Source organism: Zerene cesonia, chromosome 4, assembly GCF_012273895.1.
Source record: "Zerene cesonia ecotype Mississippi chromosome 4, Zerene_cesonia_1.1, whole genome shotgun sequence".
Lineage (NCBI taxonomy): Eukaryota > Metazoa > Arthropoda > Insecta > Lepidoptera > Pieridae > Zerene > Zerene cesonia.
Window position 1 is genome coordinate 4,161,019 of NC_052105.1, and position 15,602 is coordinate 4,176,620.

Below are 15,602 nucleotides of genomic sequence, written 5' to 3' on the forward strand. Positions count from 1 at the left end.
GTCACCGTCAGGGGGTTGGGGTGTTTCGTGCTGGGTGTTGGGGTTCGCGGGCGTTCGTGCACTCGTGTAGGATTGGCGGGGTTCTTGCAGTGCAGTGTGGGCCGGGGAGGGTTTTCGGGGTTCGTATCGTGCGTGTGATTTAAGCGAATTACTATATTATGATGTATTTTGGGGAATATTGGCAAAATAACGAAACACGTTATACGTAAATATTATTTTATACTAGTGCGCTCCCGGCTTTACCCGCGTAGTAAAGGAAACGATAGGCATTGTTGGTGTTTTGTTTCCCGTGGTTTTTTATGGGACTTCCTACTATCCATGTCCTTATTCAGGTCTCAAACTACATTTGTGCCAAATTTAATACAAATCAGTTCAGCGTTTAGACGTTAGACGTGAAGAAGAGACAGACAGAGTACCTATTGCATTTATTAGAAGGATTGTATGAATCGATAGCAGACTACTATTGGAACATCTAAGTGCCCAAATGTCATAAGAAGGCGTATACCCAGGCGGCTCCTCGGGTTCATCCTGGAAGGAGTTGCTCCTGCGGTGGAACAACTTGGGGCTGACGCTGAGCTCGTGCTTCGGCAGCGGTGGGTCCTGTATGCGCGGCGGGCTTGGCGGGCGCTTCGCCCCCGCCCCCGTCCCCGCCCCGTCCGGCGCCAGCGCGCCCAGCGGGTCGTCCGACAGCACCGGCGTGCGGGGGGACAGTCTGACAACATAATAAACACTTGTATTGTGTCGTCGAATTTTTTTTTCTTCAAAACGAGTGAGGGTTCTAACTTTAAAATAGAACCAAATGACAATAATTACACAAAAAGAATTACGTCAATCAGCTGTAAACCCCTCGAGTTGTCGAGTAATTTGAAAAATTTTACTTCTACATCAAGTATAAATACCGTTTTACAAAAACTATTTTAATATATAATTAGTTCATAGTATCAGGTGCGTTTTAACTCATACTGCTTAAGTAAAAGAGAAAATAAAAAAAGAAGAAAAGGAGCAAGAATTACTTTAGTGGGGAGGTTTTGTTGGCATCGTTAATCTGTATTGCCGCCATTTCCTTATCGGTCTCTTCGGGAAAGCTGAGCGTTCGTGAACAGCGCGCTTTGGGGTTTGTATTTCCTAATAAAAAAATATAAAATTAGTTTTATTTAAACAGTGGTCGAAAATTAAAAAAAAAAACTCATAGATAGCAGTCATTACATATGTTAGACTTGTATACAAATTATAAATTACCAAATGAAAGCCTCTGCAAGTTTTGAACGATTTGGGCGTCACCAGCGAAACTTTCCGATCTTGTGAGTATCCGCAAATCCGATGGACTTTCTGGACTTACGTGAATGGTCTGTAAGATATACTCGTATATTAATAAAAAAGCGATGGAAAGTGCTCACTTACCGCAGTTTATATAATATGCAACAGCAATTAAACTCACTTGTCTCTTTTCGGCAATAGGCATGGTGGGTTCCGCTTCTTCATTACCTAACGAGTTGCTGCGAGGTCGCGTGTTCTCACTGAGATCAGGGTTAGACGGCACACCTTAAAAGTGTAATAACCTTTTTATTAATCATGGTGCAAACTGTACCACAGCTTGATTTTTATTTTCCAATAGAAACGTCATAGATTTAACGTAAAGTAACATAGATATTATGCCACGAATTTCAAATTATGAAATGATTAATAACAATAAATTATTTTCTTAATTCACTGTTGATAAAAATTAATTCGTACGTAATGTGAGAAAGTAAGAATGTAAATCTGTAGACATATATAATATAAATTTATTCAGTAGTTTGTTAATACACTACAGTCAACACATATATAGATTATATATAAAAATTTGTAACCTGTACGAATAGTGACACCTCGTTTATTGTCCGTTTATTAATCCTCTGTGGTTGAATGTACATCAGGCCGTATTGAAACGTTGGATGGCTTGAACTGCTCGGATGTACAATGAATAGCACAACATATAGCACAAACTGACCCGATATAAGTATGCCGGCGTGCGCGGAGAGCGCGTGCGCGCGCGTGTGCGCCCGCGCGTGCGTGTTGGTGCGCACGATGTTGCCGCGCCGGCACAGCGCCTCGAACGCGCTCGCGCTCGCGCTCGCCTCCTCGCGGCACACTGCCCACGCCAATCGATACGGGTGTTGTAAACGCTCTTTTATATAGACTCAATTATACACAAAAAATATTATATATAAATTTTATGTAACAAATATAATAAAGAAAAAACTTTTTAATTATACAATTTCATATTAAACAGAGTTATCACAAGGAAATTATTTCATTCAGGCAATTGTAATCAGGATTTTAAGATCTACTCATGAAACTATTGTATTGTGACAGATCCTTGATAAGCGTATAAAGTTTAAATTTAATCTGCTCGATTGAAGTGGTTCAAAACAATATCTTTTTGTGTCGGTTACATACAAAGATACAAATGAAGCTGACAGTAGCGTTATTAAAAACCGTTATAAGTGAAATTTTGCTGTTCGATTGAAAACGTAAAAAGATTGGAGTATGTAAAAAATAAAAATAGATATACCCATAGTGACTCTTTACCTGAATCTAAGCTGGAGCGGCTTCGCATCGGTTCAGCCAGTGCTAACGCAGCAAGTTCAGTACCTTCTCCTGCAACTGTTCTTACGCGTGGTAATGTTCCGCCAGCTACAAAGAAGATTAAATTTTACAATGTTGTTCTGTTGAATATATAAAACCATACCACCGCTTATTATTAAATAATAAATATATATATATATATATATATATATATATATATATATATATATATATATATATATATATATATATATATATATATATATATATATATATATATATATATATATATATATATATATATATATATATATATATATATATATATATATATATATATATATATATATATATATTGCATATACAAAAGAAAATCTCAGCCATTATCTCAATTTAATTAGCAATTATTTTGTTCTGAATTAAAAAAAAATACATACATCCAGCAGTAGCTTGCCCGGCGGCGCGGCTCGCTCGCTGCGCGCCCGCAGCACGGAACAGCGCCGCACCCATCACGGCTATACGCAACTTGTTCCATAGTAATTGCGAACCACTGTGACATACAAAGATATTTACAAACTTTTTCCACTATATATAGATATATAGTTGTATTAAAAATATATGTTTGAAAATGAACTATACATACTTGATGGTGAGGAGGATGATTAAAAGAGTTAGCGATTTGAGTTACGATTGATAAAAGAAACAGGATTTTCACCGCGCGAAACAAGGGCGAAACAAGGAATACATAATTGCGACCACATATTAAAAAAAAAGAGACGTCTTATTAGATGTAACAACACAAATTTATAAAAGTAACATAACGTTCACGCTCATCCTACTTCCTACTAATATTATAAATGTAAAAGTTTCTAAGGATGTGTGTGCGTTTGTTGCTCTTTCACGCAAAAACTACAGAACCGATTGCAATGAAATTTGGTACTTAGATAGCTGGACACCTGGAATAACATATAGGCAACCGATATTCCTACGGAATACGAACCTGAGCGGGTGAAACCGCGGGGCGCAGCTAGTCCTTGATAAATAACAATACAAAATGCTAGCTTTTAATATTATACGCACCTAGGCATATCTTGGGGCCAAGCGGCCTCCAGCACGCATCTGTTGTAGTACCCGTACGTCAGTGCGTTCGGCTGGAGGCCCGCGCGCTTCATCAGGAAGAGTAACTGCACCGCCAGCACGGGCAGCGAGTAGATGCCGCATAACTGCATCATAGCTCGGTAGCACACCTAGTGTAAAAGCAATAAGTTTATATAGGATAAAAATATATTGAACACATTTTTTTTTTTTGTTAAAAAATATTTAAGATCATACAATTGTACAAAAGCATGCATGTAAGTATAAGTATAATTGATTTAAATTATTATTTCACTTATAGATTGATTATTTGTAAAAAGATTTGAATGGCAATTTATTTACTATGAATAATCACGTTTTTAATCAGCACTTAAATCTTTTATTAAGTATTAATTGCGAAAAAATATCATTCTAACAAAATTTTATTGCTTTTCATGATTTGCAATATTTTTATTTTCAATATGATACAAGTCATACGATTAAACCAAACCGTACCTCATCCAACGGCACGCGCAGTTTGGTAGCGCGTTCGAGCAGCTCATACGCGGCGCGCAATGTAGCGTGTTCCTTGCCGCGGTACAGCGTGAGACGACACGGGAGCGCCAGGAAGTATAGCGAGTAGCACGCGCCGAGGAGACACTTGGCCCATGCTTCCGGGGACAGACTGGCTTTACGCGCCATCCTGGTGAAAAAAATTGTGTGTAAAATTATAAATTTGAAAGTATGTAAGAATTGGTATGGAAGTATGTAGCCGCATAGCACAAGAAGTAATAAGTAATAAATGAGCGGCTTTAACGCTTTTGAAACAATTTCGTCCAGCCTTGTGTGTACGAAAATAAAACTACAGAATGTACTCGAAGAACTTTGTCTTAGAAGATAATATGCTCTAAATTATAAACGCTTATATAAACTTTATTTATAACCTGATCCTTAATTACCAAAATTAAATAAAAAACAATTTACAAATAAGACATACATTATAAAGAATTAGAGTATTTATTAAAAATATTGAGAATACATTTTAAAACTGTTAGACTATTTCAATTGCTCCATATGCATTATTATTTGGCTATAAATGATTCCACTTATACCATATTGTAGAGATATTCCACGGTCGTGATAATTATCAATAAATCTAACAACTATACAAAGAGAAGTGTGTGTTCTTTAGAAGAGTGTTGCGGAGCGTCGGTACCTCTGAGCGGCCGCGATCTCGTGCTTGGTGCGCCTGGCCATGGGCGACGCGTCGGCGAGCGACTCGGCGGAGGCGCGCGCGGCGCTGGGCAGCGCCTGCACGGCGCCGCGCGCGCTCTGCCGGCAGCGCCCCGCCAGCCCCGCGTCCAGGATGAACTTCTCGTACGTGTACGTCTCCTCTGCGATGCGTAACAGATCTTAGTATCTAGCTTGTATTCGCTTAAATTATTAGTTTTCAATCTAACAGTACGCTTTTATAATAACATATAATTTGAAATAATCTTGTGTATTTGGAGCCGGATTTTTTTTATGTTATGTTGATCCTTCGAGCTTTCAATACAATCAATAAAATACAACGTATAAGTAAATTGATATGCCAGTTACATATGCCACATATATCTTATTGAATTATTGAAAATAAATGCATGTTGCTTTTAATTTAAATCCTAACATTACTTGTAATGTGAGCAAACTTTAAAAATATTAACTGTCGATTTTCTTGTCTTAATCTTCATGATTTTTTTAATTTAAAAACAGACGGTAGATGTAGATTCTAAGACACTATTCAAAAACAGTCGCACTCGCTGAGAACAGTTCAGTTAGCACGACAGTCTCACCGGGGTCGGGCGGGTCGGGCGGCAGCACGAACACGGTGCGCTCGGCGCAGTGCGCGGGCTCGACGTCGAGCAGCGCGCCGTCGGCCGACACCCGCTCGATGCACTCGTCGAAGAACGTGAGCCCCTGGTCGGCGCCGTCGCACACGAACGAGCGCTCCTCTATGAACCGCGTGAACATTTGCGTGCGCATTATCAGCGTCAGGAAGCGCTGTTGCGTCTGCGGAACGGGCATAATATAATCAAAATATGCTTAAAATGTCTGTTTAATAAAATTTTTCTCCTTTCTGCTGAACATACAAATTTAATACAGTTTAATTCCAGACCAGACATAAATTGTATAATTATGCTGTTATCATAAAACAAAATAAATTATTATATGGTAATCATAACTTCTTTTTTCCTCTAGTACTAACAAAGCTTTAAATCATAATCATATCCAGTCTATAACATACCTTATCCCTGGATTTGAGAAAAGCGTCCATTTGGAAGAGCGCATGTGGATCAGTAGTGCCAACAGTGGGTGCCTTTGTTATGGGAATCAGATATCTGCGATAACCTTCCAACGTCACAGCCATAAATCGGAGAAATGCTTCTTGAATCTTCAGTTCTAATGCTTGCTAGAATTACAAAAATTACATGATTTATACAAACAATATTACAAATATTTTTAAATTTTGTTAATTTGTAATGAATGCTTAAATTATTAATTCAATTTTTATCCGTAAAATGTTATTAAGGACGCACAAAAACTCACCTCCTTTTTCCGCTTTTGGAAGTCCCTATCTAGACTCGTAGTTGGTTCACCATTATATTTGCTGTTATTTGAATAGTGGATGGGCGACGCTGCAATAAAATAAAGACATTACATTACTAATCTTATGCATGAACATCTAAAACTTATATTTCAATAAGGATATTAAATTAATAGAATATCTCCAAATAGTGTTTAGCATAGTCTCTCCATTTTATATTTATAATAATATGAAAAAATAAATTTTCTCGACTCTATATCCTACCTAACATACCGGGTCGAATGTTCGCGAACAACTGTTCCAACGTCTGCCTTAACGCCCTCGCTTGACTTTTCGGAAGCAACTTTAATGATATATGCCTCTGCGATTCACATATCTAGAATGGGAAAATATAATTATTTTACTAAAAACGATATTTTCATGTTGTCTTGATGTCTTTGTATGACGACAAAGAAGAAAATATAGCAGAGAGCAGCAGCAGAAATGTATTGAAAACGATTATAGATTTAACAATATACTTTGCATTAAAATTAACAATAAATAAATAATAATATCAAGTAACTCACTGTTATATTATTGGTGTCTAAATCGACACAAGTAACGTCGGGTGGCGGTTCGTAAAGGTCAAAAAACCTCGAGTCAACACCTATTAAATACGGCAAAGGTGCGTGAAGTACTTCCGCTAATCCTGTAAAATATTTTAACATTTAACATTTATTGTTAGACTATATATTCAGGCAATACATATTGTTTTTTTTTTTTAATATTACCTAATGGACAAAGTGGTATATACGGGCACTGCCATTTGAATGGAAACAGGAGACTCGATACTGCCTCTGATACAGCGGTAAGTGTGTCTGGTCTGAAAAAAGAGGATTTTGTGATATAAGCTTGAAGCGATTGCATAATGAATGTTTGATTTGTATATTTCAAAAATTGATATTTCTTTATGGCACTAGAAAACGACAACATATAAAAAACACAAAAGACAGTTTATAGCTGAACACATTAAATTATTGTAAGAAAAATTAAGCAGAAACTATTTAAATGGACTGATTGTAGTTGGTATTAAAGATATTATTTTGGTAAAGACAATTTAAACATTTTATTATGTAATATATTTATATATCGCCACATAATAGGATAAACATACCTCAATGAATGTATAAGTATTTTCTGCTCGGTGATAGCCAAAGCAAGCAGCAATAGACAGTTATCAGGTCCTAGATTTAACAAGAGCTGTCTAAAGCCAGCGCCGCTTCGTACTAACGGCTGATCGTCACGTCTAGTTACTATGACCCGATCGTGTGGGTTTGTGGGTGATAACTGTGAAACAAAATATAACATTTATTTATATCATATTATATAAACTTACATTTGCTTGGTGGCCATAGAATGAGTTAATTTACTTATATATGTATACTAGCTGCACCCGGCAAACGCTGTTCTGCCTTACTCTTATCATTTAGGGGTATGAAAAATAGATGTTGGCCTATTCTCATAGATACCGGATAAGCACAAAAAATTTCATCAAAATCGGTCAAGCCGTTTCGGAGGAGTATGGCAACGAAAACTGTGACACGAGAATTTTATATATTAGATTTTTCAAATTGAACCATTAAATGTGTAATTACAAAAACATAATATGCCAAACTTAACTTACCTGAAGTAATATGCGAGGTTCGGGAAATGGAACTTCTTCCAATAAGTGTGTTATGTACCTTTCGATTGGTATATTTAACGGTTCTTTACTCCATGACATTTCCTGAAAAGAAAAGTAAATATTATTAGACTATTATAGTTTGTGAATAGCAATGTTATATAGTTAACTAGCCAACCCGGCAAACGCTGTTCAGCCTTACTCTTATCATTTAGGGGTATGAAAAATAGATTTTCGACATACAATAGATTTTTGGGCCGATTTTCAGACATACAAAAATATGCATACAATATTTCATACGGTCGGTAAGGTTCATCGGTAGAGCCGTTTCGGAAGAGTTTTGTAAATAGAATTGTGACACGGGAATTTTATATACAAGATAAATTAATATAATTAACTAGCTGTCCCGGCGAACTTCGCAACGCCATAGAATATTGTTTAGACATATTTTCCTTATAGTTCTCACCTTTTAAACCTTCCCTAGACCTCCACGGACATATCAAGACCAAAATAAAATAAATCTATTCAGCCGTTCTCGAGTTCTGGCGAGACTAACGAACAGCAATTGATAATTTATATTTTCTCACAAAAACTCACCAGAATATAGAGCAGCCACCGCTCGAACGTGTCGCTGAAGGGCCACCGCGAGAGCAGGCAGATGCACTTGTTGGCGTGCAGCGAGTGCGTGCTCTGGCTGACGCCGGCGCGCCACCCGAGCGCCTCCTGGTGCCCCTCCGTCAACTGCGCGTGCGGGTAGCTCTCGTAGAACGTTACGGCCGAACCGTACACCTGCAAAATGTGTCTGTTATTTAATTCAAAAAAAAAAAAAAACGATAATTTCACGGTTCCGTACGGTACGGTTACTAAGATTTCGTCTGTCACCAGGTTGTATTATTTAGATAGATGACATTTTCAGATATGATGTATATATTAAGTTGGCTCTATCATCATCATCATCAGCCCATATATGTTCCCACTGCTGGGACACAGGCCTCCTATGAGGGCTCTATAACAACAAATAATAAAAATATAGAGTTTAAGAAACGGTTGCCACGGTATACAAATTGTATGGGTGGTATTATTCGGAACCCAATTGTGTAGCAAGTCCGAATCGCACTTGACTGAATTTTATTTTTATATTAGGTGACGATTCGAAAGTACTTTAAAAGTCTGGTTCAATAAACAAATGTTTTAATTCGATATGCGTATGATTTCGCTTGGATGTCAGTTTAAAAGGTGAGTCTAAATTAAGTAATAAGTAAGAGAAAAATGTACGTGATTTGTTATACTTTAATGAATTCCAAGTAAGCGAAAACAAAATGCTTAATACAAAAGACTTATTTTCCTGTTAAAATTTAAAATTAATATTAAAACAGCCTACTCGTGAGGTGTAAAAAAGTTTAAGAAAAATTGTTAGTTAAAATAAATCAGTTTGCAGTTAAAATTAATTACTTGAATTTTTTAGTTTGAAAAAAAAAAAAAAAATTAAATATCGCAACAGTCACCTTGTCAGTAGCATCCGCGACGGTCAGAACGAAAGTGGAAAATACAGGCTTTGGTGCAGACGCGTTATTAGGCCACAGCTCCAACGTGGCGCCCATGGGCAGACAGAACAGGGGCACAGAAGTAGGAAATGCCATGCTGCGACGATCTACCGTGGGATACCTAAATAGAAAACGATTGTTACTATATTACTCGTCAATAGTAACAATATCCATAAATATAGTCTTGGTTATCCAATAGAAAAATCATTGTTCATTTTCTCCAGAAATCTACTTTTGCATTTTTTTAAATATAGAACGATTTACTAATATCAAGTATTTATATTAATATCAATGTCTTTTTTGCCGCTTTTCGGTAGATAAAAAAAAAATAAAAGAAAAAGCATGAAATGGCTGAAGAGAAGTATCATAATTTTTTTCGATCTTATCGTTACAATAAACAAAGTTTAATCAGTTTCAGCAGTTAGAATGATATTAACTAGATACGTTGCATTCAATGTTTGCACAATTACGAAACATTAGTCTCTTTGAAACTGATACTTTCGTAGCATAGAAGCGCATTGTCTAAGTTATCACGCTAATATGTTATGATTACATAAATCTTTGTTTGAAACAGAACCCTTCTATCGCCGCCTTCGAGGAGCTAATTAATGACGCATTCTAAGCAAGTGGAAAAGGTTAATATTATGTTTCAACTTTCATTTCTCTTTGATTTTATTGTTGGATTTCAAGAGTTCTTTATTTTTTGCTAAATATATATTTTGAGCGACACTATAATTGCTACAATTTATGTATATTGAAAAACATTAATGGACGATATATTGACTCTTTTGTTCATCTTATTCATTGTATAGATCAATACTGTACAATATTATCATAATTATATGATCACAATTACATGTCGAATAGAAATTTAAATTCCTCCACGAATAACACACACATACAAACACGTCCTTACAAATCCATTGTGGCCTTAATAATTCTAATGGGAATAAAAATAGAACGCGCTCCATAATTGAATAACAATACAATATGCATGAATAACAAACACTAACGTATTGTATAATGCAATCTCGGATCAACTTCGACACTGTAATATATAGTGCATAAACATTGGACTGACATGGCAAAAGGTCACTATTATTATCACTCAATTGATTTGATTAAAAAACAAGATAAAATCTTATCGATTGATCTTTAATCGATAGTATGTATAACCAAAAGATAGAGTAGATATAAACGTGTAAAACATTGAACACTAACGGTTCATCCCGGCTTTGCCCGTGGTGCATATATAGTCAATAGCACTCAGTGATTACGTACATAAATAATTTTTTATATCGATCGCGTATTTCTCGAGATTAGCGTGTTCAAACAAACAAACGAACTCCTGAGCCTTATATTATTAGTACAGAAGTATAGATAAGTAGATACAAGAGCTTCAAAATTCAAAATTGGCTGTAATAAATATTACATATAAAACATAAGTAATAAAAGGTAAGAGCTAAAAAGGTTGTTAGTATGATTAAAGGCCCAAAACTTACCTAAACAGTACTTCTGGTTTGAAAGCTATTAGCGGCGGACGGTTCATTGACTTTTTGTAGCAGAGGAATACATCGCTACCCATTAACCCTGAAATTGTTGTTATTTGTTTATTCAAACTTCATTACGTGCGTATGAGCCTAGCAAGCGTATCAATCTACAAACATACATTAAAAACGCTACATTTTAAAAGTGTAATTCTGAAATTGAAGTGAATAAAATAGAAGTATTTTATTTGCTATGCTATTCGTGGATCAATAATCTGTTTACGTTATTCTGCTTAGTTACGAATCTTTGGCGGGTAAATATAAAAGAATGTGCTACGTGTACTGGTAATATATTTTTATATTTTAATAGCTTTCTGATTACAAATAAAAGCTGCAAACAATAATTACCCCATGGATTTAGAACTCAGGACGTGTATCTCGGTAATAAAATCAGATATTTAATTTTTAGTTTTATAGCATTGAAATGCTTTATAAATGAGAAATTTTGAAAGAATAGAAAAAATTTGATCACGAGGCAGGATTCGAACCCGCGTTTTTTTTTGCCAAACCGTAGCAAATTTCACAAATCAGATATTATTACTTCGCAAGGCTCAATTACCTTATATTATCAAAATTAAAAAAAAAAAAATTAATGCTACACAAAAATGTATCTGACAGGATACCGAAAGCTTTTCACCTAAATTTATAAAGAGACACAAAAATAAACTGAAAAAAAAAAATCAACAAACCTTTGTTCAAATTCTTCGCAATCATACAAAACGCATGTGGCGGGGTTTCCCCCCTACTGGTGACGACTACGCATATATCGACTACGACTAGAGCATTGCACGGCGCGGTTGGATGCGCCCGCCTGTACGTGATATAAGTTTTCGCCGTGGAATTGTTCACGTTCGCCAGTCTACCGCCCACCGATTTGAGTACCATCTCCGCGTCCGCCATGAGACGCTCTCTGCCGTCGTACATGACGCCTGTAATTAATGTGTAACTTACAAAACGCGAATTATATTGGGGACAAATGTTTGGCATGAGTATCTGTAGTCTCGCATTTCTAGTTATTGGAATTCCTACATTCCAGTTTCCTCCGTAAAGTTTGTAAGAATCTATGGATGTTTGTTACTCTTTCACGTAAAAGCCTTTGTCGGGATCTGTATGAAATTTGGTACAGTCATAGACAATGGTCTTGATGAGCACAATGGCTACATCTTATCCGGGTTACACGCGAGTTAATCCACATCCTAATATATAAACCTAATATTAGAAATTAAAGTATTCACGCATTATATTAATCAGCAGTAATATATAGTTCTAAGGAACGGCGTTATACAAACTAAAATGAATAATCGGCTTTTTAAAGGAAAAGAAAGCTGATGTCTTGATTATTTGAATTATAATAAAAATAATTTGTATAACATCTAAAACAAAAACTGCTCATTCTGAATTCTAAAGTTGATCTGTCATTTATTTTTAAATGAAAAATATTAAAATGTTAAATCTGATAAGCTAATAACGAGATGCGAAGATTACCACTTGATGTCTCGCTGTTATTGGAGCATAAAACTAGACTGCGAATGTAGCAAGGTCGTATGACTAAATTGTGAAATTAAATAAACGCATTTAATCGTTCCTAAGCAAATTATAATTTTGCTAAAACATTCAATGTATTGTAAGTAAATGAGCAATATTTGATATTATATTATTTTTGAGGGGATAATCCCATTCTTCGCATGACATCATTTGATGAGAATGAAAAAAAATATGTTCACGTATTAAATCTGGTCGTAAAAAAAAACATCATTTAATAAAAAAACTAAACCATCCTCAAATTGTCAAAACTGGACAACATTTTTTGTGGGAACACTTGGGAGGCATCATGTTTCAAATAAAAAATTAAAAAATAACCATCAAAATTGATAACAAACCCCAAAAAAGCCAGTTGATAATTCATTCAAATAAAATACACAATACAAAAGCTTCGTTATCTCAAATTATAAGAATTTATAAAAGAGTAAATGAAACATAAAAAAAAAAAACCGGCAAAAAACAAGCTTTTTTTCCAAATTCACATGGGACCAATGTAAAGAATCATTAAGATCTCACTTCTCTGCAATAAGATATGCGTGGGCGTACGTAAAAAATTATACACGTTGATTTTACTAACTCCGTTTTTCTTTAGAATCAGAATCAGACATCAAAATCGGACGGGAGATTGATATTAGACATTTAGATTTGTGATAGTAGAAAATAATTATCATACAATACAAACTCACCGATATCAACGAGGGGCGGCTTGTCCCGTCCCCGTCGGATGCACAAAAAACAAACTGGAGATCGCATGGAGCCATGGTTCAGATCAGCCGGTAGACCAGTCGGTGTTGATTCTATTAATTCGTAATCATTTGGCACCGTTTCACCTAACCCAGGAAATACCACACCTGAAAAAGAAATAAAATCGCTAAAATATCGCTGCCAATTACGCCCAAATAGCGAAGCATTGTAAAGGATAATAATTATACACTAGATTATCTCTTCTCTCTATATTATATAAAATTCTCGTGTCACAATGTTAGCGTGTCACAATGTTACCATACTCCTCTGAAACGACTGAACCGATTCTCATAAAAGATTGTGTGCATATCGGGTAGGTTTGGTAATCTGCCACTACATATTTTTCAAACCCCTAAATGATAACATTTAGGCCGAATAGCCGGGTCAGCTAGTCACTATACATTATTATCATAGCTGCCTTTAATAAAAAATAACCTAGATAGTTGTTCATTCAAATAGGCTTATTTTTAAAGCATTAAATCGTATTATAGCATTAGGGACAAACAATCATTTTATTATTTAAAGCCCTTGTTATAGAATTAGGTCAGAGACTTATAAAAAAATCACTATTTCAGAAAAAAATGTGCGAGAAATGTAATAAAAATATTGCCATAACTAGCTCACTAATGAAGTAGTTAAGCACGTTACGTATTTATGCTTATCACCCGGTGAATTCCTAGACTTTATGCATTCAATGACCTTATCATCGGTTCATTCAAGACTAACATCAATGATGGTGATAAATATGAATCATTGCGGGGTCAATCGATAGTGACCTTTCGTTGGCAATTTGTTTGAAAGTAGAACCGGGCCATTATCACAAATTGGTGAGTATTACTGGGTCAAATAATTTAATGTGAAAAGGGGAAGCTTTTAATATTATTGAATGAAAACCTGAAGTATAAAAGACAAATAGATCTTTATAACTATTATTGTGTAGGTGTTTTAGAAGTTATCACGTGTCCTACGAAACCAATTTAAAAATATTTTCTTGCTCACAGCGCATCTAGGTACTTAATAAAGATATCATTTAATATATAATGTCGGCCTTGACAAGAAATAGAGACGGTATCTAATAGACGCACTAACCTACACTTCATCTATTACGAGATTGTAAAGAAGATCGAATGAAACCTTAGAATTGACGGCAATGAATTTTTCTTGCAGAATAAATCTAGTAGGTTAGTCATACATTACGCTAAACATATTTCTATCAACTTATTACAAATGCAGTTTTAAGCACTATTTTATATTAACATTCTAACTAGCGTAATTAACGAATTCGCTTCCCTTTCCAGATACATATAGACAAAATAAATTATTTCACCGGACGACCCTGTGGTAACCAAACGAGATATTCATTCCTATTTATTGAAGATGGTTACTGAAGACTTAAGAGTCAACGAACGCATAAGAGACGGATTCAAGTTTAATCTAATTATATTTAGCTGAGATTGATAGATGATCTGGTAGTTGGATTAATTACACCACATACATACAGGTTAAGTGAGAAAATAAACAAGCATACCGAGAGGTACTTGGTTATTAAATATTAAGAACTTAATCTTTTACACTAAGCTGAACATGACATTGGCCAATCCTTCACAATAATGTTGTGGGGCACATATTCAAAGAAATGACTACTACTGCTACTGCAACTACTTTTAAATTAAAACATCTACCAAGAATAGTTTTTGTAATCTTTCACAAATAGCAGATAGTCTTCCTTTGATCATTTGCTAATGTGTTTATAATATTATCAAACAATTTTAAAATAAAAAATATTGAAATGTGCAAACATACAATTACAATATCAACACTATCAATCCATATGGTCAGTTGCTCTACTTGAAGGTTCATAACTGTTTGTGAGAGACTAGTTTGACAAGTTTTTATGCATGCACCTTATAGGCCTGGTTCATCCAAGGAGTATGGCAAGGTCCCTGACCGTATTATATCGTTTTCATATACATATTGTTGTCATTGACATGACTGGGTTTTCGTCCCGCGGTTTGCTTTGAATACAAAAATTTGTACTGCGTGGATTTTGGTAGAAGAGGCAATATGTTTTTTTAAGAATTTAGATTCGTATTTTACGTTATTCGTACGTCATCTCGTAAACCACTTTATTTTAGAAAAAAACCTATTATTTGAGAAATTTTGAAAGAATAGAAAAAATTCGATCACGAGGCAGGATTCGAACCTGCGTATCTTGCCTAACCGTAGCAACGCCTAGCCTCTCGGCCACCCGTGACCCGTGATCCAAAATTTCTCATTTATAAAGCATTTCAATGCTATAAAACTAAAAATTAAATTTAACAAAGGCCGCGTTCCATCGA

General features: G+C 35.4%; 1 protein-coding gene across 8 annotated transcripts in view; it reads right to left on the bottom strand.

Moving 5' to 3' along the window:
• Positions 1–15,602, bottom strand: part of LOC119839555 (DENN domain-containing protein Crag) — a 26,803-nt gene that overhangs the window by 6,224 nt on the left and 4,977 nt on the right. For 7 of the 8 annotated variants that reach the window (XM_038365889.1, XM_038365896.1, XM_038365894.1 and 4 more), the window contains exons 3-25: positions 13,206–13,370; positions 11,667–11,906; positions 10,933–11,020; positions 9,392–9,551; positions 8,484–8,675; positions 7,890–7,991; positions 7,380–7,552; positions 6,997–7,088; positions 6,793–6,914; positions 6,491–6,602; positions 6,229–6,317; positions 5,927–6,091; positions 5,475–5,691; positions 4,859–5,036; positions 4,159–4,345; positions 3,649–3,815; positions 3,006–3,118; positions 2,572–2,676; positions 1,991–2,131; positions 1,439–1,542; positions 1,240–1,348; positions 1,014–1,125; positions 506–712 (exon numbers count right to left, since the gene is read on the bottom strand). In XM_038365889.1, coding sequence (XP_038221817.1) covers positions 506–712; positions 1,014–1,125; positions 1,240–1,348; positions 1,439–1,542; positions 1,991–2,131; positions 2,572–2,676; positions 3,006–3,118; positions 3,649–3,815; positions 4,159–4,345; positions 4,859–5,036; positions 5,475–5,691; positions 5,927–6,091; positions 6,229–6,317; positions 6,491–6,602; positions 6,793–6,914; positions 6,997–7,088; positions 7,380–7,552; positions 7,890–7,991; positions 8,484–8,675; positions 9,392–9,551; positions 10,933–11,020; positions 11,667–11,906; positions 13,206–13,370 — 3,340 coding nt within the window. The remainder of the gene's footprint in view (positions 1–505; positions 713–1,013; positions 1,126–1,239; positions 1,349–1,438; positions 1,543–1,990; positions 2,132–2,571; positions 2,677–3,005; positions 3,119–3,648; positions 3,816–4,158; positions 4,346–4,858; positions 5,037–5,474; positions 5,692–5,926; positions 6,092–6,228; positions 6,318–6,490; positions 6,603–6,792; positions 6,915–6,996; positions 7,089–7,379; positions 7,553–7,889; positions 7,992–8,483; positions 8,676–9,391; positions 9,552–10,932; positions 11,021–11,666; positions 11,907–13,205; positions 13,371–15,602) is intronic. The other variant, XM_038365890.1, reaches the window with a different exon arrangement.